Raw genomic sequence first — 27,770 nt, forward strand, 5'->3', positions numbered from 1 at the left:
TTGAGAGCTTTTCCTGATTTTACTTTTCCTTTGCACTGTCTTTTATTTTAGATTTTATACCCCTTTTTTTCCAGCTGGTTTACTTTAAACCTGATTTTTTTTTTTGCTGCCTTTGAGAAGCAGTTTGTAACATGGAATTTAAAAAGTGCTCTATACATTATTGTTATACGATTCAAAGGTAAATGTACTTATTGTGTTGTTGCATTTAACATCTTATCTAGCTTATCATATATTTTGATTTGTAAAGCAAATGGCAAATATAGCTGTCAAATTATTTTAGTGGTGTACAAAGTAAAATTTCAGTTAAGTACTTATACCTTTCAATTATAGATCCAAAAAAAAAAAAATGAAAACAGATGTTGACGATGTTTCTTATTGTATTTTTAAAGTTAGAAAAATATTTTAGTCCACAGTCTGATAACATGAGATCTTATGTTTCAATCAGAGGCTCATTTTTTAATGGTTACTAAATGACAATAATTGTAAAATTCATGATTTTTATTCACTGTGATTTAAATGTCACATTGTAGGATAATCTCTTTTATTAATAACAAATTCTCTTTTTTACAGTATCAATAAATATAACAGTCCTAACTTGACCTAAACAGAATGCAAATTCTTGATTAGATTTGTAAAAACGAAAACAAAACACACACTAATACTACTTCACTTTGAACAGTATTCCAAGAAAAGTCTTTCCACCACTGAAGGCATCGTTGGTTGAGGCATCTCTGAATCTTTCAGTCCTTTTACAAATCCATGTCACTTCCAGCACACCACGATGTTTGGATCATTTTCCAAACGTTCGTCCAGCTCCTGGTAACTGATCCCTGTAAAATAACGACTCTGTAAGCAGACTTGTTTGCCTCCATTAGTTACTGTCATTAGTCAAAAAACAGAGAGCAACCTGCCTGTCTTGCAGCAGATCTCATCATAACTATGACAACCGGTGTAGAGTCGAGGCAGCCTGCTCCTCTCATCACGGATCACCTTCACTGGATATTTCTGCAGCCGTCTAATAAGAGACTTCATCAGTCCAAATTGGATCAGCCTCCTGAAAAGCAACACATGACATGACATACATGTAAACAAAAGTCACTCTGAACTAACCTTTCAGGAGTCATAAAGTATTCACAGGAACTGATAAGGCGATTGATGCCGACCTCTCGTCAACCCTTTGAAGCTGCTGCGAGTAGCGAGAACAAAGGTCTCGGACTGTTGTTCCTGGACTCAGACCACAGTACAGCTGGAACACATCTCTCAGACTGGCACGCTTCTGACCTGACAGACAATCAAACTATGACCGTCACAAAATAAAAGGGAAAAAATAACACATCAACAAACATGACCATTATTTACCTTGCTTAGTGACGTAGTTGAGGCACTCCTCCTGAACGAACTTATCATCTATGATGTTCTGGACTTTGGGGGTGGTGCAATACACATTGGAGTACTGGAGGGAGGTAAAAAAGGCAGAAAACGATTACTAAAGTTAAACCGTCAAATAGGTATGACACAGAACTAGGACGCTGTTAGACATACTCTCCGCAAACCCGCCTCAAAAAAAAAAAGAGTTTTTTAAAAGATGCTTGGAGAAAAAAAAGTATGTTTATAGTTTAAGTTTAAAGTGGAAAATATGAGAGAAAAATATATTTAAAAATGTTAATACTCTTTAACAGAAGATTGTCAAATGAAAGAGTTGTAGTTTAAGTGTAAACTTTTTCACAAAATATTAGGATTTTTCTCAAAATATTTAGATTTGACTCTCAAAGTCACAGTGGCTTAATATCAAATATAGTACAAACATACCTGAAATATTGACACCAAGGTCACAACACCATAATACCTGTGGAGGAAAAGGAAGATTTCAGCATCGCTCTTTTTGTTTGGTTTGGAAATAAAAGTCTTACAACACTGAAATGCACACACACACACACACACACACACACACACACACACACACACACACACACACACACACACACACACACACACACACACACACACACACACACACACACACACACACACACACACACACACACACACACACACACACACACACAGAGTAATTCTAAGAGAGCAAATGTAATAAAATTGCTGCTGGCGGTCATCAGCACTGATAAATGGAATAGTGGTTTGTCACACTATAAACCCCCGGGCTTACTGTACACAGAAAACAATGGATGAGGGTGTTTTGAAGAACGTCTGCCGCCGCTGGTGTGTGTTGCCCTTTACTCACTGAAATGTACTCACAGAAGATTCTGCACAGCAATGCGAACAAGATTCAGCTCTACATCCGCTTCAGCAGAGATTTTCTGGATGTGTCTAAATCCATCAATATAGGGCAGGATCTGCAGTAAACATGCAGTGAAACATTATTGGCTTGTACTAGTCTCTTTGTACTGCATTGCTTGATTAATCAGATCTTTATACACTAGTTTGTACCAGAAATTATACATTGTTGTACCCATAAATGGCTCCTTTTTCCGACACTAATGACTAATTATCATCCATAAAATGATACATGTGTTCATATCACTCCATGTACTGCTGATAACAGGCCTTTAAGCACTAATCTTTTTCCACTTCTTAGAATTTTGACACATCTCATCTTATCACAAAGCCCCTTGATATCAGCCACAAGGCCTACCTGTTGAGTTGTGAGATCCCACTGAGATTTGATAAAATGGTCTTTGCACTGGGTGAAGACAGGCACATCATACTCCTGGACAATCGGAGGGTCCTTTCGCAGCTGGATCAGCTTCAGGTGGATGGTGTTAGACTCATCTAAAAATAAAGACAGAACAGAAAGAGAGACTAAAAAAAGAATACTTCCAATTGTTGCAACCAAAATGTCATATTCAGATGCCAAACCATGAACTTTAATTGCTCAATACTTTTCATAAAAGAGTAAATCACAGTTGGAAGTCACTACTGCGCTTTCTACCTAAATAAATTAAAGTCAAAGACAAAAGTAGATTAAAGCATTGGTAAAAAATGTTTACACGTTTGAAGGATCAATAGTATTGGTTATTGTTTCAAAATAAGCAGCTGAACAAGATGTTTTCTACTAACACTTCTCAACACACTTTTACAGTCCCTCACTAAACCACACACACAATTTACATTTCACCACCATCTTCCGCTTGTATGTTAAAGAGAAAGATGGTTGTTTGCCAAAGATAAAACTGGAATATAAACAGTAAAATATAATTATATACCTATGGGTAAGGTGCAGGCTCCTGTGGCATTAAGTTCTTCTAACAAGGTCGACATAATGGGTAAAAGTTTCTGCTTGCTCTCCTCATTGGAAATAAAGCCACTCTCCAGCTGCAACACAACAAGACAAAAAGATTGAAAATCATCTCTGATATATCTTATTACTGAAACCTACGCAAACATCAGAGCAATCAAGTCATAAGTACAGTTATGAAAACGCATAATTCACAACCTCCAGAGTTGTGAGGTACCCGGACAACTTCTTGACAATCGGTTCAAGGGCACAGGTGTTGGTTTGGGCGTCACAAACAAGGCCAAGGTTGAACAGGAGGGCGTTTCTGCTGTACTTTTTATGCTCAATGCACACAGGACACCCGATTAACTTTTTTCCCATGGCGGTGCTAAAAAAAAGGTAAAAAGAGCAAATGGGATGGTTTGGTAGTGAAAAAGAGCAGCAAAGGCAAAATCACAGATCACAAAGGCAAAAAACAAATCATTGTGGCAAGGAGAATGAAGCATTATACATACACCGTTATCAATTTGTTCTGCAGTTCTGGCTTGGTGATGATATAAACTTGAACTGTGTCAAATAGCTCTCGTGAAATGTATTCCTCTGGGACCTGTCATGAGAGGACATAGAGGACACTGTGTGACATAATATATCTCATACGATATAAGCTTTAAGAAGATTGTGTACGTTTCAATTCCAAGGTCAATACCACAAGAATATAAAGAGGGACTAAATACCTGCTAAGATCATTAAACATGCAGTAAAAATAAACTATTTACCGAGACTTATGGCAACTACGGATACTATTTTTTTTAAAAAGTGTTCCGCATACTTATCAAATGAGAAACAGCATATACAGTACCAGTCAAAAGTTTGGACACACCTTCTCATTCAACTACTTTGAAGAATCTAAAATATAAAACATATTCTGGTTTGTTGAGCATTTGTTTGTTTACCACATAATTCCATATGTGTTCCTTCATAGTTTGGATGTCTTCAATATTAATCTACAATGTAGAAAAAAATTAAAATAAAGAAAAACCATTGAATGAGAAGGTGTGTCCAAACTTTTGACTACTACTGTATGACTTACTTTAACATACTTTATGCTTCTGATGTCAAATCATATGATTACCACAACTTCAATATCATGGGGGTAATTAAGCCATGTTGGTAGTTGCAATGGTAACTAATAACACACCTTTCCCCTTGTTAAAAACACAGCATTTGCACCCTTTATAACCTACCTGATATGTTATCTTGGGACCCAGGGTTGGGTGAAACTCACTGAAAAATATACACTCTATTCGAGAGGTCATGCCCATCATATACCTGGTTGTCAGGGCAACCCTACTACCAAATAGTTCACCAAATGTCCAGTTTAACAAACTCCAACCAGGCTCAGTTGTCAGATGAGCCTCCTGATCTGCCTGCTCTTTAGCAGCTGAAGCTAGCTGCTAGCTTCTCGTTGTAACGTTGAAAAACAAGCTATTGACCTCGTGTGAGATACGTTTAGCGGCTCTAACGTCAGGGCAACGTCCCAACCAATGTGTTATCACTGTGCTTTGGGGAAAAAATGCTGTCAATCTAATAGTAAACTATCCAACAACTCTCAAATACCCGATGCATTCATGCACTCCAGTTTGAGGAACAACAACACTGATGCCTTCACGAGCTCCTCGTTATTTACAGTTTCAGATAACGGAAGTCTTAAATACCACAGTGGAGGTGGGTTTTTTTTTTTAACAAACAAAAATAATGACAGCACAATATATTTTTATTACCGACACATTTGATGTATCTGTAGTTTCCTTATTATGTGGGTGAAGCATATTTACGATTATAATATACATATTTAAGTTTGAAGCTTATACATTGTCTAGAAGTTGCATACATCGATTTACTCTCGGCTGTTCACACAATCTATGTTATCTCAACGTATAAAATCCCTAAACCTTCCAGGTTTCAGTGACTGTCACTACTTTTCTCTTGATTTTTTGGGAGCTACGGGCTAGAAATGTCAAATATTCGACAGTCCTTAAAGGCAACACTGTTCATTAGGGTCAGTGTGCGCAGCGTGCGTCATGTCAACACTTGAGGAGGTTTGCTGCGCCATGTGTAGGAAATACTCTCCACAATATCAATAGAAACTGTAGCTTAATGTCCATATAGGGCGGTTCAAATGGTACATAAAGTGTACATATACGATGTGTCCCTGTAAAACGTAAAGAATAACGATGTAAAACGGATGTGTTTATAAAGATTGATCATGTGGAGGACATCTCTGAGTGCAGCGTACCGTAGCTTTGGGTGCAGGATTGTTGGACCAAAGGTAACTAAATGTCAAATGGATTTTTGTTTTTGTTTTCAGGGAGTCCTCTTGGTAACGATGCCATCTGCTTTAAGGACAGTGGAGTTAAGCAGGCTGTTGAAAATACATACATACATACATACATACATACATACATACATACATACATACATACATACATACATACATACATACATACATACATACATACATACATACATACATACATACATATATACATGAAATGGAACAGTATGAAATTCAAGATAAATCCTTATTATTACTTAAAGCTGTTCATACAAAACTTTGAGTTCTAATAGGTCAATTCTTTGTAGCAGTTAGACAACGGCACTTACAAACTAGTGCACATATTTCAATCACCATGCTTTGTTTGTTTATTTATTGAGCCATTCATTGATTGATGTGCATTTACATTTCAGTGTGTTTCTCTGTGTGTGTTTGTGTGTGTGTGTGTGTGTGTGTGTGTGTGTGTGTGTGTGTGTGTGTGTGTGTGTGTGTGTGTGTGTGTGTGTCGCCTATTGCAATTTGACTTACTGAATATGGGTAAGAAACTTCAGAAGGGACACAATCTCAATCAAATCTGGGTAAATAATCACACTCACAATGCCTCGCTTTATCGCCAAAATAAAACAAAGTAAAGGAGGGGCTCTTGTGTATGAAATGAATATGGCCAATTGTCCGAAAAATCCTAAAACAAACTTAAATCAAAGGGGCACTGACGCACCATGGGTTTGTGGTTTTACGCAGGCAGAGAGGTTAATGTCCAAACAGAATTCTGTGTTGCTGATGATTTATTTGGTCAAAACAAATAAGGCAAACAAACAAAAGAACAAAGGTAATCCTGTCACTGACTCTCTGGCTCTGGTAAAAAACTATAGGCCCACCCCGGCGCATGCTGGTCCTATACCTGCCTACTCCTATATGTAACCGCAGGTGCCCACAGTGTTACCCAATTCAAAACAAATTACGAAACCCAAAACTAAGTATACTAAACAACAACAAAAACATTATTAACCTAAACAAATGACCATCAATAGAAAAGCTATCTTAATAAATCAAACAATCTAACCTAAATAAGCAAACATCTAGAATAATTAAACATTACTTATGCATAAAATAACTAAATACTAATATCCTATAAATAGCTCCTACAATGGCAGCCAGCCATTCATTGTCCCCTTTTTAATATTTAGTGGGTCAAGATTCCATTTATATCGAAATGACATTTGTAGGGCTACAATTAACACTTCATTATTGATTAATCTTTACATCGTATTTTATAAACGGCCACCACAAGTTAATGGAACTTAATGATAAGTCTCAAAATTGATTGCCTACTTCGACTAACAGTTGAGACACAGAGGTATTGTAATTGCTCAGAAACACTACAAGATTGAATCCAAACGTAGCAACCGTCAAAGATAAAAGTAATTTTTTACCGAGCTCTGAAAAACAAGCAACTGTCAATACCAGGTACTCCGTCCAAACAGGCAAACGTAACTAGACGGTGGGCATGTGAAGTATCGTCCAATCCCTGGCCTGCTGTCTACATGTCAAAGTGTCCTTGGTACTGAACACCAAATTGCAAGTTTTAATTGGATATTTACCGCTGCTGAGTAACAGGGGGCATCTTATGGTAGCTCCTGCCATAAGTACATGTGTGTGTGTGTGTGTGTGTGTGTGTGTGTGTGTGTGTGTGTGTGAATGTTCAGTGCTGACTTATGTTTTAAAGCACTTTGAGTCGTGCTAAGACTAGAAAAGCGCTGAATAAATAGAGGTAATTTACCACCCCCATAGATTTTGTTCCTCAAAAGACAAACAATACTCATACAACAATAAACTTTAATGTTGTTTATATTATTTATAACAATAAACACAATAATATTAACTCTATGCTAAAATAAATTTTATCACTGCTATGAATAATAACCATGTTCCCTCTCTGGGGATATGGGGAGTGGAGATGGGCCGGTATGTATTCTGCTGCTGATAAGGGAAATGGAAAGAAGGTGAATATGCGAGCAGAGAAGGTCAAGTTGATGGAAACATGAATGTTGTGAGCAGGCTGGAGTTGTGACAGGTATTCTGTTTTTTAATAATAAGTAGCTCTCGCCCACAAATATTTGGTCGGCTCACTAATATAACAAGTTATCTTAGTTTCCCTGTCACTGAACAGAAGTCCATTTAGTATATGAGAGACACATAATTAGAAACACTACTGAGGGTCATGCAGTCTTGTACTGGACCGCATTAGATTGTGGAGGTATATCTAATCATCTCACATAACTTATTTGATATGCAATTCTTAGATTTGACTTCTTGGCGACACATAAATGGTGATAAGGATTCCCTCAAGGAGGAGTTACAACGTGGAAATCAACAAGTTCCTGTTTAACCACAGCTGAAATGCAGAATAGCTGTATATTTTCGGTTATTTAGAAACTCACTTTAATCTTTCAGGGACGTTGGAGCTTCCATGTGGTGCGTAAATACAGCGCTCCAGCGGTACCTGCAAGCCGGATTACCGCACTTCAGGCGGTGGATTTATGGAAGAAACACTTTGCGGAGAGAGGCGTGATGGAGCCGGACCACTCCAGTCTATACATTATCGCTCACCTGCTCGGTGCTAAAACTGTGAGTTGAAATTTCTTGAGCTCCTTCAACAATACTTTGACATAATGTCTGTGTCTGAACTGACGCATTAACATTTAACAACATACCTTCCTGTTCTCTCATGCCGTATCCAGATAGAAAGTCTTGAGCGGGGGAAGTTATCAGAGCTACTAAGCCCAGAAAAAACAGAGCAAATGTGGAAGCTCTGCAATAGACGCCTATCCAGGTAAAAAGGTTTCTACATACACCTCAATATAAATAAGTATTCATATGTTTTTTCACTGAGAATACTCATACTCCTAAATGTGTGTGTTTGATGCAGAATGCCAGTGCAGTATGTGATTGAAGAGTGGGACTTCAGAGATCTGACACTGACGATGAGACCTCCTGTGTTCATACCAAGACCTGAAACCGAGGTTTGACGGGAGAAAAAAACATTCCACACATACGAAACAATGTTCAGTGAAATCCCATCGATCAATCACACATGACCGGAGCGTCGTTTTTTCTGTGTGTTGGTGCAGGAACTGGTTGAACTCGTGCTCTCTGATCTGGAGATGAATTATGGAGTTGGTTCAGACGGCCAGCATACATGTTTGGAAGTGGGATGTGGCTCCGGTGCCATTTGTCTCAGTCTGCTGAAGAGTCTGCCTCAGGTTAGGTTTGTTTTTATTGTATGAAATAGATTCTTAGCCAAGCTAGCCTCTTGGAATGGCAGTGTCGGTCCGTCAGTCCAACACAATGATTAAAGCTGAAGTATCTATTGGATGGATTGCCATGGGATTTTGTACATACATTCGCCAGAGGAAAATGCCTGCATTTTGTATTCATGGTTCCCAGAGGAAGTATCCTGAGTGAGTTTGTTATTCATGACTTTTCATCGAGTGACACCTTGAGGTTGACATTTGTGGTTTTGAGTGAAACAACTATTAGATGGATTTCCATCAAATTTGGTACAGGTATTCATGTTCCCCTCAGGATAAATCTGAATAACTTCAATTTAGATATAGATACCGTCAAAAATAATGAGCCTCAGGTGAACTTTGTGTTTAGTTATAATACGCAAATGTTAGCATGCTAACACACTAAACTAAGATGTAGTTTGATTTAGTTTAGTATGTTTAATATGACTCCTGCCAATCATAAGCATGTTAGCATGGTCATTGTGAGCATTTTGCAATGCTGACATTAAAAAAGGACTCCACCAATTTAGCATTGCACTCCTATAACATTGTCAAAATGTCCTTTTTATTCCACGCATTATTCTTCCTTGTTAAAACATGGTGCCTACATTACCCAAAATGCAACACAACCACTAGCAGTTCAGTTGGAGATGTGGGTGTGTTATGATTGATATGTTAAGCTTAGCTCACTTCTTTCTATGCCACACCCCCGGATGTTTTTCCATTTTCAAATGTTTAGTCTCTGTAGCCATGAAAGACTTTAAAGTGTAAAATCTGGAGTTCCCCTTCAACATTCAGCATTTAGTCTGCTGACTCTTTGTCTTGTTTTGTAAGTACTGAAATGATAAGTCAGTTAAGTGATCAGTAGGTTCAGAGAAAATGCATTTATTACAGAAGTAGTTTGTCAGTTTTCTATACTTATACTTAATACTGTGGGTTTTTAGGCTGCTAGTCAGACTATTCAAGTAATTCTGTTTTGGTTACAGGTGATGGCCATGTGTCAATTTTTTAACATTTTAGGGACTAAATAATTATCTCTTAATAGAATAGTCTTATAGTATGATTTAAAAATCATTAGGTTAATTAATGAAGACAAACATCATTAGCCACAGCTGTAGAATAGATGCATGGCTAAGTAAAAGAGCTTCGCAGTAGAAAACACTGTTGTCTTCACCTCTCAAAGCTCAGCATAAAGTGTCAGCTCAATGCTGAACCAAACAAACTTTCTGCTATCCTGTCATAAGTTCCGCTATATCTGTTTATTTACTCTCTACACTGTTAACAGATCATAAAACAGTCATGCAGACAAATAGATTATTGTCCCTTGGGTAGTTGTGTCCAAAGGGTAAACATCCCTTTTATTTGCTGTCTGTTTCTCTTCCAACAGCTCAAAGTTACTGCTCTGGATCAAAGCCTGGATGCAGTGGATTTAACAGGAGAGAACGCGTTAAGGTAATTGTACCATAGCACACGAAAACAAGTTGTAAATGTCCTTATTGATTTACTTTTATTGTGGTTAAAGAATCACAATTCATTATTTAATTTTTTCTTGGGTGTAAAGATGAATGCGTAAAGTCTGATAAAGGTTTTTTTTCTGCAGGTTGGGGCTTCAGGACAGATTACAGATTCATCATTTAGATGTAATGAAAGGTAAGTGGAAGCAGTGCTTTGCAGATAGTCGTGAAATGAACCTCAACATGTTGCTGATAAAAATAAAAAAAAGTTGTGTTTTTGTGTGTTGGCAGATACAGAAACTGTGTTGAGCCTTTGTCGCCATGTCTCAGCTTTGGTCAGTAACCCCCCGTACCTGTTCTCAGAGGATATGAGCACGTTGGAACCTGAAATACTTCGGTGACTAAAACACATTAAAAAAACAAAAAAACAACTAAATTGTATGTGGTTAATTTTATTTTATTTTATTTGAAAATGTCTAAAATGAATTTTGATCAGTGCATTAGGTGTCATTTAGGATTGTATATTTTTTTTATCTAATGACATGAAATGAATGTATTTAAGTGATATATGTTTTACTGTGTGCCCAGGTTTGAAGACCATGCTGCTTTAGATGGAGGTAAAGATGGTTTGAAAGTAATCAAACAGATTTTGACTCTGGCTCCTCAGATTCTATCAAATCATGGGTAAGAAACCCCTCTGCCCGACACACACACACACACACACACACACACACACACACACCTGGGTTTAATTCCCACCAGCCTACTGGCTTGTCACAGGAACACCATATTGAGAAAAACACGCGTATCATGTTGCCTCTTTAATGGGTTAAGCTTTTTAAAGGACTTCCCATGAAAACAGGTCCAGTGACATGGCACTTGTGATAATTCTGTCCTGTTCATGATACATTTTTAATCCATTATGTGTTCTCTTTCTGGTGAATAACAGACGTGTTTACTTGGAAGTGGATCCCAGACACCCCCCGCTCATTCGACGGTGGGTGGAGGCGAATGTGAAGGAGATGCGTTACGTGGAGACACGACACGACATCACCGGCAGGTCTGTCTAGAGAGCCTCTCCGCCTTTGCTCCTTCCACCCGAGCGTCATTTAACAATTTTTTCATCATTTAACTTACTGTACCTTCACTGTTCTTGATTTAGAGTAAAATGCCATCATTTTAAAAGCTTAACATAATCACATAATTAAGCTCAATAGACTGACGCCAAATTCAGTCTGTTTTGTTTTTGTTTCTTAGGCCACGATTTTGCATCCTTCAGAAAGAGAAGTCAAGCAAGGACCACAAGCTGGATCTGGATTGAGAAACCGAGATCCTATTACACTGGCTTTAGCCCAGGTCGCCACAGCCTCAGCTCCCCTACCCCCACTGAGCCACCAAGCACGCATTCACAGCGATATCATTACTCCAAATTCACCATTTGCAGAGGCTCAAATCATTTTCATGTAACTGTTGCACTTTTAATCTGGTAACATTTATGATCGTATCCTGCTCTGCCATAAAAAACTGTGTGCGAGGTGCCGCAGAAGCAGACTGAAAGCTGAAGGTAATTACTGAGGCTTTTCTTAGAACCCTCCCTCTCAGAATCTCTCCCTCCTCCCAGGAAGCATTCAGCAGTTCTGTGAATCCGCTGATGAACGGTCCTCCCCTTCGCTCGTCCACTAGCTGAGTCAGATGCAGGCTGTACGCATTGTTGAGCAAAAACACACACACACACACACACACACACACACACACACACACACACAGAGACACAATGTGGCCTTTACTTCCTCACACAATCGACATCTCTTGCACACTTGAAGCTCAAAGTCTTTGTGTTTCAAAGGTGATTTGAAGCAGAAAATATTGTAACAAGTGTCACAAGAGCAAATCATCATGTGCCGGTTAATAAAGATGATGATGACGGATGGTATTTTTTGTTTCTTTACCCTGTGAGTTATACTGCCGTTTGGCAAGAGAAAAGGATTTTAAGGACAGCGAGTTGGACTCCAATCGGTTATTTTAATAGAAAAATGTACACATGTAAAAGGTAGAAAAAATGTTTTACTGAGAAAAATAAAACGGCGTAAAAGATGTCTCAATGGAATCAGTGTACTTCTCAGGAACAGCATGTACATCCAGAGCTGATGAAGGTTATACAGATATGGACAATTTTCCTCATCCATCATGAAATAAGGGATTACAGTACTGAGGTCTGCTCACAAGTTGTCTTCTTCTCTGGTACTTCATCAATGAGTCCTCCACAAATTAAGTCTGAAACCAGGCACGTCAGTATTAACTGAACTTGTGCACATTTCTCCAGCAAAGACGTGACCCTGTGTCCAGTATTTTCGTGACTGGCCTCCTAACGGCCGGTCGCTGCAGTCTCTGGAGGACAGGACCTGTTTGACAGTTTTATTTTTCCTTGAAGTCGTAATCATAGACTTGAGGGACCTCTTATACCTTGAAGGGGTAGTCCTGTATGTAACGCAGCAGAGGCCTCGGGAGTGGTAGCTGGTCGGGGTAGTCAGAGTGTCTGTTAATGACGAGGCGTGTGAGGTGCTGTAAAGAGGGGAGACCCTGGGGCTTGTACACAGCCCGCTTCAGTTTTAATACCACAGACGTCTCCTGTATTGTCTGCTGAGAGGGTTTCAAAGGGGCCTCCTCCTCCACCTTCCCCTCCTCCGCTTTCCTCTCTGGTCCCATGTAGTGCTGCACCAGGCTGGGCACATTGGGGAAGGACGACAGGCTGGGCCGGGCCGGGGAGCTGGAGTCCAGCAAAAACTGGGCGCCGCTGTACTGGATCCGTATACTGGTGGGACCGCGTGCCGTCCGGACCGAGAGGGTCAGCATGTAAAGAGGGTGACTGCTGTCTCGCACCAAGAACGCTCCTTCAGACGACTCTTGAAGTGCAGCGTGGGCCTGAGCTGCCGTCACAGCTCCCCAGTACCAACCTACACACACACACACACACACAGATTCCTAAATATTAGTCACTCTGAGCAGTCTGTTCTTTCAATGTCCTGTACAGTGCTTGTTTTTTTTTGTTTGTTTTTTTTTACAGTTTACAGTCCACAATTAAGCCATTTAACCACATATCTTACAGTAGAAGATAGAAATGTGCCAAACTGAATTTTCAATAATGGTATTTGCGGATGTAAAGGTGAAACTATTTTCAAACTGTACCTGAATTTTCTAGATAGCAGAAGTTGCTTGCAATTGCCCGCAGGTCCTTTGTTGGGTCCCATAGTGCAGGGGTGCTTTGGAGGCATGGGGTGGGAGGTACAGTTCCTGCCCGCATACCCCGTGGGGTTTCAGAGGACGGAGCAACGGGCAGAGGAGCTCTCGGACTGAAAAATAAAATGGAAAATATAGTTTCAAAAACAGTCACAGCAGGCTTTCCTCGTCCATAGTTTATTGCTAAATTAGGAGAAGAGGAAGACATTCACTTCTCTATCCAGTTTCAACCACGCAATGTTTATATTTGGTTTTTTTTTTGTATAACGTCATTCTTATTTTGTACAGATTATGCGTCACATTTTGTGTAACTTGTTTTTTTGCCTTTTATTGATGGCAAAGACACCCTAAATGAACATGTTAACCACAGTCAGGCTAAAAAAAAAAGGTTAAATAAAAAAAAAAGTACTGTATAATTACTTTATTAGTATAAAGACGTTTCCAATTATTTTTTTCAAGCATCAGTGCAACAGGACTTTGTATTTGGAATTTTTAGACCTCACCCTCAGAAAATATTTATAATTAATCTAATTAAAATACTTTATAGATAAATTAACACTATTTAAGAGTGCATTACTTCAACAGGCATGATGGTTTTGTGACATGTTCTTTACACAGGCAATACAAGAGAAAAAGCAGAAACAAAGAAAAAGTCAACTCACCCTGGTACACAAAGAATCATGCTATTTCTTGAATCCTCTTGGCTAAGATCCGCTCAGTATTTCTCCTTCAAAAATTAAGGAAAACATATAGAGACTGAGCTCTGGAGAATCAAAAAACTACTTAGCGAGAAAATGAGCCTTAACATCGGTAAGAAACGAGTAGGACAATAAAAAGGCACCGTATGTATTATCCAGCACGGGGGGGGGGGGGTTATGTTTTTTTGTTCCTGTAGTTTATATAAGAAACGCCGGATACAAAATGTTCAGTTAAAAAAAATATGAAAACAATAAACCTTAAAACATAGAAATCTCCTCAGCAGCGGGTTTGGAGTGTGTTGTCGACGGAATGGGATCCAAATGTGTGAAGGACACAGTGTAAAGGCTCGGCTTTTAAAAATTACCGTTTCCTAGAAGTCTATTCTGAGAACAGCACCGGCGGCTCTGACGTCACACCGGCCGCACCAACTCCCACTCCGCACCGGCCGCTCCGGTCGCGTCGCTCCGGAGAAACGCGGCGGCCGCTCTCACCGTTTCTTTCTCCGGTTCGAAAGCTCGTCTTTGTTTACACTCAGGTGTCGGGATGAAACCCCCGCAGACAGAGCCCCGTCGTTTCTCTCCGGTTCCGTGTTTTGCGGCTCGTCTCTCTCTCTCTCTCCCCCCCCGGTTTGTCGGCCGCCGGCTTCTGCCTTCGCTGAACCGGCGCTCGCTCCCAAGAATCGCGCGGCAGCTTCTCCCTATCTGCTTTCCAGGAATAATCGCAGGGCTTGACTCCGCCCCGCCGGGCGGCCCTGACAGAGCCTTCTTTCTGGGAATTCACCGCCTCAACATTAAAGATAATAGGAATGCACACAGGCGGTTTCCAGTAATATAGATTCCCCTCGATCCTGGTGAAAAACACGGCGAGAGGTTTTCTCGGAGGTTTGTCTGAGTAATTACGCTTACGACAAGGCAAGTTGTTATTGTGACAATAAACTAGAAAACGGGTTAACTCTACTGTTTGGCCAGAGAGAAATGTCATGTTACTCACAACCTTTGTTCTTCTTGATATTTGAATGTTAATAGTGTCTGTGTTCAGAATGTTAAATCGTATTTCTGTTCTTAATCTCTCCTGGCGTTTGTTTTCTAGGGAAAATATATTTTTATATCCTTTAAATTAGAGGAGGAATAAAAGGCTGCTGAGCATTATACTGATGCTGGATTTACAGCATATTGTTGTTCCAGTTTTCAAAAATAAAAGCCAGCAGTAGTCTGAGCCGTCTCACACACACACGCACACAGCCCATAAAATCACACGCACGCACACACACACACGTTGCACGGGGTAGATAGGAATCGAAGAAACACATGAAACTATTCTGTAATATAATCACAGCCAGATGAGAGCCTCCTGATCCAGAACAGCCACAACCAAAACCTGTTTTCCAAGAAATCCTGAAATGTGTTTTCTTCCTATGAAGTCTTGTGGACTTTTATCTTTCTCTTCCGGATGGGATTGAACAAATATGTTTTATTAAGTTCAGCTCGAAAATGTTTTTATTATAACGATATCATCTCTTTTTACTGGTAAGAAAAACATATTTAAGAAATGACATTCCTCATAAAAGATTCTTTGAATGTGGTGTTTGAATGCAATGCATGTGATATGGCAGCATTTTCAAGTGAATGTTATCTCCAGATGTATAATGAATTATGAAAAGGCAGTTTAGCCAAGAGAGAAGAGGCTTAGGATCCGAATCAGATCTGAATCAGAAACGGTTTATTGCCAAGTATGTTACACATACAAGGAAAATTGGCTTGGTGATTGGTGCGTAACAGTAATGCAATAGTAAAAGTCATAGTTTATTTCAAAATAAAAAATAAACAAACTAAGTATATGAGTAAAGTTGTGCTAGGATGTGTCACTGTAAGTAGTTGTGCTGAGGGTGTAAGGGTTCGAGTCAGTGGGGTCCTGGGTCTGGTAATGAGCTTAAAGGCAGATGGGGACAGTTTGGTAACTGGAGAACATTTTATGAGGAAGGAAGGGAAATTACCAAGAATTTGAAGATGGAAAGGAGCATATATATATATATAGACTACTGTATGAGCCGTCCTGGCCCCATGTCCCCACTGAGGTCTATCTTCCATAATTCTACATTTTTGAAGCACTACTCTTGAGAAGATTATTTTATTCAGAGCAAATCGAAGAGGGCACAAAAACATTAAATATGAGAAAAGAAGATTCTGCACACACTAATCCAAATCTATGGTCAATTTTATATGTGGATATTCCAATATATTTGGACCAAGGCTGCATCTAATGATTATTTTCATTACACATTCATGATCTTTATTAATTGATTACTCAGCAATCTGACAAAATAACACAGATAATCCCAGAGCCCAAATTGAAGACTTTTAAGTGTTATTTTGTCAGATCGAGCAGTTAATATTCACATTTGTCAAACAGAAACCGGTGAACTTTTTTGCCGGTTTTGCCTTAAAAATGACTTGAATGATAAATTGATCATCACAGTATTGCCAATTTATTATCTGCTGATGAACGAATGGATTAATTGACAAATCATTTCAGCTCTTGTTTGGATTTATGGGAACTACTCTGAACTGCATTTCCCATACTGAGCTTGATGTCATTATAGGCTTTGAGATTTATCTTATGTCAATGAACAAATGTTTGGCTTTACAACAGAATTACATTTGTGTGCAGAGTGTTCCTTTTTAATCTTTTTTAATTCAAAACAAACTCCAATCTGGGATTTGCAATTTTTTCGCTGTATTACACTTCTGAGAACTAGAGACATACAAAGGCAATCAGGGCATTAACGTTTTGTTTAACAGCTTTTACCATATGATTAGTGGCCACAATTCCTAAAATAAGCTGCATGGGTTTTATGCTGTTTATCTAAAGGTCTGTTTCTTTTCTTTTCCTGTTGTGCGTTTCCAGTAAATACTACTGACTGTGTGTTTTTTCATCTTGATTAAAAAGTTGCCAGCTGCTTTCTCTGCAAACAAGACAATGTCTCTGGAAAAAGTCTGTGGACTAGACAGCATTTATCTCTTGTAATTAAAAACACACATTCTCAAGTGGCAAAATATATAGAATACAGATAAGGAATATTATTATTGTTACAATAACAACAAGTTATCAATGTAATTTATTTGCAAAAACTAGTAATTAACCACTAGATATGTAGTTTTGTTTCCATTATTAAAATATCTGAGCCATTGTTCGTATATTACAGTAAAAATACCATACCATGTTTTTGTAATAGAAAACACTTAAAACCCTTTTTCCCCAAGTTTCTTCTGAAGCTGTCTGCCTCTGAGCGCAAATTACCTTGAAAAATGTTCAGTTGTGACAAACCTCTTCATTTCTATTATATGCTGGATTGCAGCACAATAGTGCCTCTAAACACACACACACACACACACACACACACACACACACACACACACACACACACACACACACACACACACACACACACAAACAAATACTGATCCTATAACTATGTTTTTCTTTGTGAAAACACTACATAATAAGAATGTGTAAGTGGATTGATGTGTGGGACAATGCATCACTGTTGTCCTCTTTCAAAATGGAGGATAGAAATGGGTGTTTTCCAGAGGATTCCGAGAAAAGCTTCAAATTCATGAAACCATCAACATAAATTAGCCAGATCAGCAGAGCTTTGTTTAAAGGGAGCAAGACATCTGCTGAGTAAGGCTCTCCTCCACAAAAGAAAGTCTTTGTCAACTTAAACAATTTCAACTAGTAGTTGGTTGATTTAATTTGCAGATCACTGTGGTGTTGCATCATGCATGATGTTTAAAATGTGACCGACTTTTTTGCCAGTTTGTCTACTGCTTTGGTCGAGACTGAAATATATAGTGGTAAATTCATAAATGCATTGTCCCGAGAGGATGTATACTGGTTTTAGTGGTCCCTGACTTTTCATATAGCGCCACCATCAGGTCAAAATGTTACTTTATTCAGAACTTTGTTAACGACTAAATCCCTGAAAAACTGATGTCAACCCCGTCATGCTGTACTGTTGCCTGTTGCACTTTGTGTTTAATGCTAATTAACAACTGTTATGCTAACATGCTAAACCAGATTGTAAACATGGTAAATATTAACATCACCATAGTATTGTCATTGAGAGCATTGTCTCACTGATCAGCAAGCATGGCTGTGGATTATTATTTTGTTTCAGTACTGACTGAGCACAATCATTCCCAATAAACGAAATATGAATGCAACTAATCAGTTTAAGATTATTTAATCAACCAAGACACTTATGGATGATTAGTTAACAAATAGACTAAGCGCGAGCAGCCCTTCTACTGTGTGTGCATATAGTTACTACCAGTCTAAAAAAGCGACCCTGTTCCCAGCAGGCTTAGCAAAGGATTGTGGAAGAAGTTTACAACAAGTACACAGACTGATCCACCAGCTGAGTGGTTGGAACTAAGTGGCTCTACAGTCAGAGAGCTGTTACCAGTTACGGAAAGTGATCTCATTACTAAGTGTCTTGATTTGTTGTTTGTCGGTGGTTGCACGTTTACTTGCTCTGTATTCTGACACTACACCGGTCAGAAATCCTGCTGAACTGAACACGGTCTTACAGGACGTAGGTTGTTGTCTGGATGCCTGAATGTACAGCTGTTGGTCTAATTTAAAACCATGATGTAATTTTGATCCACAGAATTATCTCAACATAACAGGCCACAACTATGTAGAACATTTACAGACACGTAACAAGAAGTATTTCCACCATTAAATATTGCATGCTAGATAAAAACACACAAAATCTGTACCAAGAAGGTCTAATACCACAGTATAAACAAAATTTATTTAGAATTACCTTTCATATTGTCTTACAAACATTTTTTGTACAAATCTTGTATTGAAGGCCAGACATGACGCCTGACTAAGCATGTACAAATAATTACACATCTATTATATTAAGTATGGAAGAAACAAGACAGATTGGCTTCACAATAACAAGGCCATCTGCCAGGATTCCAGCCCGAATCTTTATATATATTTTTTTCAAATGGAGGAAGTTATCTATAACTTTTGTGTGTTTACATTTATTTGCATGTAAGACTTGATTTGTCTGTGGGAGAGACGAATAATTTATCAGCATATTTTCCATGAAAAACATTTCATTTATACAGCACAAGTGTTTCAGTACATAAACAACAGAGGACACTCTTGTTCCTCGGGGCCAGATGAGGTGTTAGTGGGTGTTAGTGGGTTCGGGGAAATAGGGAGGGCTGGAACTGCAGACTTGACTTTGGGAGAAACGTGTTCCCCCTCTAGCTCTCCTGTCTGGTCTCTCCTGTCCCTTTAATGAGACGCTTATGTCCCCTTTTTCCTGCCGGGCCGCGGGGCTTAGCGAAGGCCTGTTTGTGAGCGTGCTGCTTGGGATGGACCTCATCATACAGAAAGTCGTCTGACAGTTCATCTCCGTTATCAATCTCCAACTGCACACAGATGCAAAAAAAATACATAGAGAAGCACGCAGGTGAATGAAACGTATTGCTTGGATTATAGGCTGAACATAAATAACATCTATTAGTCAGTTTCAGGTTGTGCATAAAACCTGGATATTAGAAATGCTGAGGTCATGAGTCCAAATTCCCCCTCCTCATACTTTTATATAAAAAGTTCAGTTATATTTTCAGTAAAAACTGTTTACAACATGAAGGTCTGTGGCAAAGCCTCTACACACAGCTAAGAAAACAAGTCTGGTGAAGGACACGGATGATCCTTTATCTACTTATTTATGCAGAGCCAAAAGTAGTTAAAATTAAATATATTGAGTCTAAAAACACAGAAATCAGCCTCTAAAATAAAAATAAACAGAGGAAGTGACCTCAGTGTTCTCACTGGTTCTATCCCTCCATTACCTTTTTAGCAATTTCCAAACAGTAATCTTTCTCCACGTCCTCCAGTAGTCGACTCTTGCAGCTGGAATACAACATCCGCTCCTTAATGCTACAGCTGTATCCAGGCATGGAGTATATGAACACTGCAGACAGTGGAAGAGAAGAAGACAACTCATCATTAAAAAAAATTAAGGAAAACATACATTTCTGTCACATTAAAACTTGATTTTCTTCTGAATTGAGCTTTTTTTTATTTTTTTTCTTGTGACAAAATGGTTTGAAAGTAGCACCTTCAGGCCTTTACAAATGAAACAATTAGAGAAGTAAAATAAATATTTGGTTGAACTGAAAACCCTGTTGACAAGTGTTACAAACTGGCTCAGGAAACGTGACAAAAAGGGAGCCCACACAAGGCTAAACTTAAAATGAAACTCAACTCAAACTATTATTTTAACTATGGATTACTCAAATTAACAAGGAGTGTGTAGATCAGCAATGTCAGCAAATCAAAGCAGTGCACGGATGTTTGTCACATATGCTGTGGCTGTGCTGGAGATGATGCAGGTCAGACATCAGCTGTAGGAATGGAGAGAGACAGTGAGCACCAGGTGAGCTGAATGAAACTAACAACAGCCAACTGTCTGCTGAGGTTGGTCAACCTCAGTGGAAGGGGCATAACTACAGGTAGCTATTAAGACACGTCATTGTAGGGTAAACACAAGTGTAGTTAATAACATTAATTATGGCCCCGTTGCATTTAGGTGGACCATGTTCATGGTATTTATGCATGTTGGCTCACCGGAATGGCTGGACGGGACCACAATCATTTTTTTTTTTTATCATTTTCCCCTGTGTTTACCCTGTTATGAAATGTCAAAATTGCTGTAAAGAAAGTTAGACATGTTTTTTCAGTTTCAAAAAATCAGTTTTATTTTTATTCTCATTATAATCTAAACAAGATCTTGCTCATTGTCAGTGTAGCGGTTCATTCTGTTAAATGAAAAAAAAAGTATGTTTGAAATGAAATCTTGAGTAAAAACTAAAAATGAAAGACCAAAGTGTGGTCTACATTTTGTTCTACCTTTTCATTTGCAAGTGCCTTCATCATTTTAAGTGTTAAATATAAAATAAATGTTGTATGATGATATATCATGCACTATTGCTCTCTTTCTCTCAGCATCTGCAGTCCAGGTGTGAAGATGTGTGATGCGTTCCAGTACTTCTTGTACAGGACAAAGTACAGGGGATTAGTGACTTACCGACAGATTCCAGGTAGTCTCCTTCGTGGGAGTGTTTGTAGAGAAAGAAGTGGTATCTGGGAGTGTCTTTGGGAACTCTGCGGGGCAAATCCCGGATCTCTGTCGGGTTGGAGTGGACCAACTCGATTGTCTCCTTCTCTACATCCAACCTCTGAAACGTTAATAAAGCACAGGATGCTTTTCTCTCAAGGTAAAACACCAGCAGTTTCATAAGTCAACACGGATGTAACAACGTCACTTCTTTGGAGGGAGCTCAGTTTTATATCAACTCCTTAAGCTCACCAGTTGTATGTAGTTGATGATTTTCTGGGCAAGTTGCTGCAGGGCTCTTTTGGCTGTTTCCTGCAGTGGGAAAGCGAGGCCCTGAAGTGTCTGGTGCTTACTCTCCACGCTTATATCTGTTTTCACCTACAGGGGGCAGCAAGCACACACAGTTTTCCACGGGAAAATATAACTTTACATTTTCATAAATGATGCCTTATAACAACCAATAGATGTGTTGTTCCCCGTTCGCCTCTGAAATCTGAATTCATATTAAATATAAACAGTAAATGATGCATAAACATACCTGTTTAACTCGGCCCTGAAAAGAAAAACAGAACAAAAAGTTACATTTCAAATAAAGGAAGTTATATTGCAGACACAAGCAGACTGTGGCACAAGCAATGATGACAGCTCTGCCGAGGGTATGTTGACCTCTGACCTCTGAGGTTTTGACCCTCTGGAGCTCCTCCTCGGCTAACGTGAGCGGGGCAGGACCTGAGCAGGATGACACATGATGCTGGTAGCCCAGCAAACAGATGTCCTCCTAGTGTTTCAACAAAAACAAAAGTCCCTTTACAGGCAGAACAGGACAAACACCTCTAACACACGTCATCACATCTGTCACAGTAAATTATAATATATTAATATTTCTAACCTCAGCTGTGCCGAACATCTCATACTTCAAATGGCCGCCGCCAAACTCTTTCTTCACTGTGGCCCGGGTGGCAGCATACAACATCTTTTGTTTTACCTGCAGCCAACAGAGTGGACAATATATGAACTGTTTGTATTGATGTTGCTGTCGTGTGGCAAGATCGAAGCAGAAAGAAGACGAATCGCAGAAAGGCCCATTTTCCGAATTATATCACTGATTTATATTTAGGGATGCAATAATGTATCCATCACATGTATGTTGCAGCAGGTAAAGATGAAGATACTTTTCATTACTTTATATTTAAATGGGTAGTCAGGTATTTATAATAATAATAATACACCTTATTCTTTTATTGATATTCGGAATCTGCAAAGTAACTAGTAACTTAAGCTATAATATAAATGTAGTCGAGAAAAAAGTGCAATATCCGCCTCCAAAATGTAGTGCAAATGTAAGTATCCAAATACCTCAAAGTGCAATACTTGAGTAAATGTATTTAGTTATATTTTATCAGTTGTAATCACCTTGAAAATCGAACAGATAACTTTAATAAAGTATGTCACCAAGATAAAAACAGGAGCGATTTTAAAGGGGCACTCCGCTAACCCTGATGACATCATCAAAACCCTATTCTTAAACTCAGATTCTTTTGATCATTTTGATTTATTTTTGGGGGGTTCACATCCAACTCATGACATTTATATTTCCTACTGTATGATAAACATACTATTACTATTTAAAACTGGATGATGCCAGTACGGTTGTGTTTATAATCAGAGGACCTCATTCATTTGTATTGACCTTAAGAAGTGCTGCTGGTGCAGGTTGGTAGTTGTTTCCTTGGTTATGTTTAAACACACATATGGTACTGATGCTGTTTACCTGTGTGAATTTTGTCTGAAGACCAATAAGTTGTCAACAAAGTGAGTATAAGGGATTGACGGAGTGCAGGATTTGTTGGTTCTTCTAAAAAATTCACGGACTAGGGGCTTAAAGTCAGTATATTGTGATCTTTGCTGCTTTGATTTAGACCATTTTAATCAGACTCTTGCAGGTGTTTGGAAGTGCAATACAAAATTTGGTGGAAGTATTTACTTAAAATGTCTAAATGTAAGGCTTTTAATATCAACAGAATTGTGTGCATGTAGCTTTAGTATGTGGTGCTGAATGAAGAACATGTGGTTAGGCTTACCGGAGAATGATCAGGAGACCACGATATGAAGAGCCACTCGTAGCCCTGTGCATTCTGGGAGTCGAGGCGGTACAGGATGTAGCAGGGCTCCTGGTCGTCCAGGAGAGGAAGCAGGAAGTGATCATAATCCTGGTCCCAGCTCTTTTCTGGCTCTCTGTAGGCCCCAAGCACCAGCTGCTCTGAAAATCAGACCACCACTCATCACATACCTTACCCCCCTATATGCAGCACGGCCTTTAGAGAACACAACGACACATACAGTATACGTTAGACTACAGTCTACAGTCAGGGATAGTAGTGATTAACATTTAGGAGGATTAATGCTTTTTTTAAATAATGCATTGATGGTGTTAAGGTGGTTAACCACACAAAATGTTACTCTGTCCATACTCTCTATCACACTTTTATATCTGTTCACTAAATTATAGCGTTCTTTTCCTTTTGTAAACTCAAATAAGCTGCATATTTTTACTCTTTTACCTGAAGTACAATAATGTTTTACATTAAAGAGGAATGTGATGTTTCTTTAACACACGTAATCATTGCGTCTTATTACAAACAACTTTTAAACACTTTCAGGCACTCATTTATTTTTTACCTTATGTATGATCTCTACTGAGTCTCTATGTTTTAAGTACAGTATTAATATTTCTAAGTACAGTATAAATAGCTTCAGTATATATTCATGTTGTTGCATTCAAATACAAACTCCTAAACTGGTCCATGTTGTCAAAATAAGAAGAAAAGAGGGTAACACTTTATTTGAATCGTCTGCCTACAAAATATTTATAGTATATAATATGTAGTACATAACATATATATCGTATTTGTAATAATTTAAATAGATTATTAGTTGTCATTCGTAGTATATCTGACAATTCATGAACATAACTACATATTCTCGTAATTGTTTTTATTGAACTTGAACCCAACCTTTGCTATACATGTTAAGAAACTGCTTGTAGGTCAACTGTCAAAATGTATCAACCTTTAAACTTTTGTTTTGATCAATAAAGAGGTGCAACTAAAAAATATGTTTATTATTGATTAAAGTGCAAATAATTGTATCCATAAATAGATTAATGGCTTGGTCTATAAAATGTCAGTTAATGGGGAAAAATATAAAATTTTCCTAAGGCTGAGGTGAAACCTTCAAATATTTATGATTTGTCCGACCAACTGTTCAAAATTCGCCGTCAATTTACTGTGTTTACAAAACATAGAAAATCTGAAAATCTTCACATTTGAGAAGTGAGAACCTGAAAAGATTTGGCATTTTTGGTTGATCATGAAAATATTTTCCGACCAACTCATTGATCAAGTCAGTCTGAAAATCTCGGTCCATGAGGTCTCACTGTTTGCTCCATGTGCTGTGGTGAAAAGAAGGCAAAGACTGACTTCTGATTGATTTCTGACTGCCTTGACAGTACAAGGGAAAGTCTATTGATGAAATCGACAAAACCAAAAAAGAAAATCCAAACTTTACTGGCTTGGAAATCATCTGATGTCCTTGTGGGGTGCAGGGGGATTTCCTGACCATCTCCTGGGGCTTGTTGCTATTCTGAGTCACAACACATTCCAGCTCTGCACACACACATACTTTCCATCAGCCATTCTCTCTCAGTCCCTGTTTTTATGGGTCTGTATTAGTATTGGACTGTATGCAAATGACACACTTTAGGTTTTCTTCTTTCCTTTCATGTTTAAAACAATGAAATAAACTCATAAGCTTTCGGGGGACAGTTTGGTCAGAGCAAACCAAGTGGCATACCAAAGCCAGCGGTGATGAAATCCACCACACTGAACTTGTTTCTCTTTTGACATTGAAAGGAACATGAGTGTCACTGGGCAGCAGCAGGCAACCATGTCGCGTCACACTTCACTCAAAATAGCCAAGTGACGCCTGGAAAGACCACAGTGCTGTAGTGAGGAAGTAAAACAGGGCCGACAGTCTTTTCGCTGTGCGACAGCGCGTCTCTGCAGCACCAAGCTCATCTCTGTTGACATCAATGCTTCAGATATGAGACTAAATATTTGATATGAGTGTCACAGCTCACAAAGATAGCCCCCGAATGCATCTGTCAGGAATCAGATTACAGTGTCAGATACTAAAACAAGATATAAACACCATGTGAACATGTCAGTCCACCTCCATAATCTGCTACCTAGAGACCGATTGCCTCACTGACCATTTTTCATCGCTCAGCTGACACACTGATGTCTGCTGTCACACAGCTGGCACAATCCCAGAAGTTAGATAAAGTCCATATCAGTGGTTAAGCAACTTTGTTTTTGGTTTGGGACTGCTAAATAAGAAGCCATATCTACTCATGATGCCTCGATGCTATTGTTACTCACGTGAAAACAATCTGAGAATTCTTAATTGTTTTTCAATCAAGCCTCAGTTTGTGCTCTCAGGTTTTCAGGATGAGAGAGAAGAGGAACGCACATCTGTGGTTGAGAGGTGTTGACCATTTTCTACCAACGTTTCTACATGACAGTCTTCGAATGCGCTGAAGAAGACTTTCATGTCGAAACATTGGTCAATTCTTAAATATGTGTGCGAATATTTTCCTTTACACTTAAGTCACAAAGCCAAACATCCGTTTTCCCCCAAAAAATAGTTCTGAAGATATCAACACAATCTTTAAAATATTCTTCTTTTCTTCAACTGGATGAACAAATATTGTGTTTGCTGCAAAGATGGCAGCTGGATAAAACATATGTTCTTGCTTAATTCTTAACATGTAAGACAAAACTTTTACAAATCAGTTTCATTAGTTTATACTGAGTTTAAACTATTCTTTTCTTTTCTTTGTCTTGTACAAAACAAGCATGGATCTATGTAATTTTTGGTCAACTTGACAAGCGGCTTGAAAATCTTTTATATGGCTCAATAAACGGAATATATTAGTTAAACAACATGTTTCTTTTCTGGCGATAACCAGTACATTCTTTTTTTTTTAAGTGATAGCTGTGTGACTTGAAACATTGACATGAGAGGCACAAACTGTGGATAAATTGCACTGATTTATTTTAGTTTCATGACAATACATTTTAGAGGTAAAACTAAATGTAATTTAATTTCACAAGAAAAAAAAAGCAAAGATTAGAAAAGATACTTAAAAGTAAACATCATTTTGTATTTTAATATTTTCTATAATCATCTTGTGACCACATAGATTAATCTCACGACCCCTTGTGAGGGTCCTGACCCCCAGGTTGGAAACCATAGGTCTATGGTTTAAAACAACGAGTTTAAAGCTCATGGAAAACGGACATGACTGGTTTGAAAACTTTTTGAGCCACTGGAGGCCACTACAGCTATCTGTTAGGTATAAATTCAATTATAAGTAGTGGTTTCCAACCTGGGGGTTAGGACCCAGCAAAGGGTCCCAAGATAAATCTGAGGGGTCAATAAATGATGAATGGATAAAGTAAAACTACTTACATGCATCACTCTTACACATCTCTTTGCTTTTTATTCTTGTGAACACTAAATACGTTCACCTCTAACAATCCTTCAAATGAAACAGAAGAAAGGAAGTAAAAAACTAAATAATCGCTCTTTGACTGAACTGTTCAGACTTCATGTCAACAAAGACCACAATGTGTGATTAGAGGTCATAAGTAGACATTTAAAGGGGCCATAACCCAAAAGTGTTGGTCACCACTGTCGTAGCGATGCACAAAGAACTTGTTTTTGCAGATGACAGTGATTTGTTCAGCGTCAATTTGTAAAGTGACAAGTTCTGGAGAGTTGCCTAACAGATTGTGTAAGATGTTTCTTTTCTCAGACTCAAAGCAATCTATGTATGATAGAAATCAAATAGGTGCTTTAAATCACACTGAAACATTAAACTAATAACATGGATGATTTCTATATTACATCACACTGAGAGCTCCACTGTGCACTGTCCTGGGTCACTCACCGTCTTGGATGCGCACCTTGATGAGGCGCACTGATCCACCTCTTGCCCTGGCCAAGAAGTCCCTCAGCTCCGTCGTCACCACTAGTGCGAGAAACATGGCGGGTCAGCAGTCTCTTCCTCCCACCGAGAACTGCAGCAGTGGTGTTAAAAGATAGACGAAGAAGAAGAAGAAAAACACAGGACTGGAGCTCCACAGCACTAGGCCCAAATATTCAGTCCAGTCAAGAGACACTTAAGTCCAACCAGAGGAGCCTGTTGACCAAAAAAAGCCTTCCTTCACTTCAGATGATGTGACTAAATGCAGTTCTGACTGCTGAAGAAGATCGCTGAGTGTGTCTGGATTCGTTGAGAGAGTGTGAC

The 27,770-nt window shown here is 38.7% G+C and overlaps 4 protein-coding genes across 6 annotated transcripts; 1 reads left to right on the forward strand and 3 right to left on the reverse strand.

Moving 5' to 3' along the window:
• Positions 1-458: 458 nt before the first annotated feature.
• On the reverse strand, positions 459-4,901 carry nprl2 (NPR2 like, GATOR1 complex subunit). The gene is made up of 11 exons (XM_054617345.1): positions 4,480-4,901; positions 3,751-3,842; positions 3,455-3,623; positions 3,225-3,333; positions 2,654-2,790; positions 2,257-2,354; positions 1,810-1,846; positions 1,360-1,453; positions 1,164-1,281; positions 912-1,054; positions 459-830 (listed from the first exon to the last, which is right to left on the reverse strand). Exons 1-11 carry the CDS (start codon positions 4,558-4,560, stop codon positions 763-765), a joined length of 1,146 nt encoding a protein of 381 aa, XP_054473320.1. The 5' UTR covers positions 4,561-4,901; the 3' UTR covers positions 459-762.
• A 417-nt stretch (positions 4,902-5,318) lies between these two features.
• hemk1 (HemK methyltransferase family member 1) lies at positions 5,319-12,276 on the forward strand. The gene is made up of 11 exons (XM_054616583.1): positions 5,319-5,564; positions 8,025-8,198; positions 8,312-8,403; positions 8,500-8,593; positions 8,702-8,833; positions 10,248-10,312; positions 10,461-10,510; positions 10,606-10,711; positions 10,903-10,998; positions 11,264-11,374; positions 11,572-12,276. The coding sequence occupies exons 1-11, from the start codon at positions 5,502-5,504 to the stop codon at positions 11,633-11,635; spliced, it is 1,047 nt and encodes a 348-aa protein (XP_054472558.1). The 5' UTR covers positions 5,319-5,501; the 3' UTR covers positions 11,636-12,276.
• A 40-nt stretch (positions 12,277-12,316) lies between these two features.
• Positions 12,317-14,858, reverse strand: cish (cytokine inducible SH2-containing protein). Of its 3 annotated transcripts, none has more exons than XM_054616585.1 (4): positions 14,615-14,858; positions 14,214-14,278; positions 13,501-13,664; positions 12,317-13,268 (listed from the first exon to the last, which is right to left on the reverse strand). In XM_054616585.1, the coding sequence occupies exons 2-4, from the start codon at positions 14,231-14,233 to the stop codon at positions 12,772-12,774; spliced, it is 681 nt and encodes a 226-aa protein (XP_054472560.1). In that variant the 5' UTR covers positions 14,234-14,278; positions 14,615-14,858; the 3' UTR covers positions 12,317-12,771. The 3 variants fall into 3 exon arrangements, with proteins under 3 accessions (XP_054472560.1, XP_054472561.1, XP_054472559.1); XM_054616586.1 differs by having other exon boundaries at positions 14,507-14,858; XM_054616584.1 differs by having other exon boundaries at positions 14,214-14,858.
• A 4,480-nt stretch (positions 14,859-19,338) lies between these two features.
• On the reverse strand, positions 19,339-27,507 carry LOC129106079 (twinfilin-2). The gene is made up of 8 exons (XM_054617402.1): positions 27,411-27,507; positions 23,479-23,657; positions 22,287-22,382; positions 22,071-22,175; positions 21,650-21,775; positions 21,368-21,518; positions 20,130-20,251; positions 19,339-19,703 (listed from the first exon to the last, which is right to left on the reverse strand). Exons 1-8 carry the CDS (start codon positions 27,505-27,507, stop codon positions 19,536-19,538), a joined length of 1,044 nt encoding a protein of 347 aa, XP_054473377.1. The 3' UTR covers positions 19,339-19,535.
• Between the last annotated feature and the right edge of the window lie 263 nt (positions 27,508-27,770).

This window comes from Anoplopoma fimbria, chromosome 17 (assembly GCF_027596085.1).
Source record: "Anoplopoma fimbria isolate UVic2021 breed Golden Eagle Sablefish chromosome 17, Afim_UVic_2022, whole genome shotgun sequence".
Classification (NCBI taxonomy): domain Eukaryota; kingdom Metazoa; phylum Chordata; class Actinopteri; order Perciformes; family Anoplopomatidae; genus Anoplopoma; species Anoplopoma fimbria.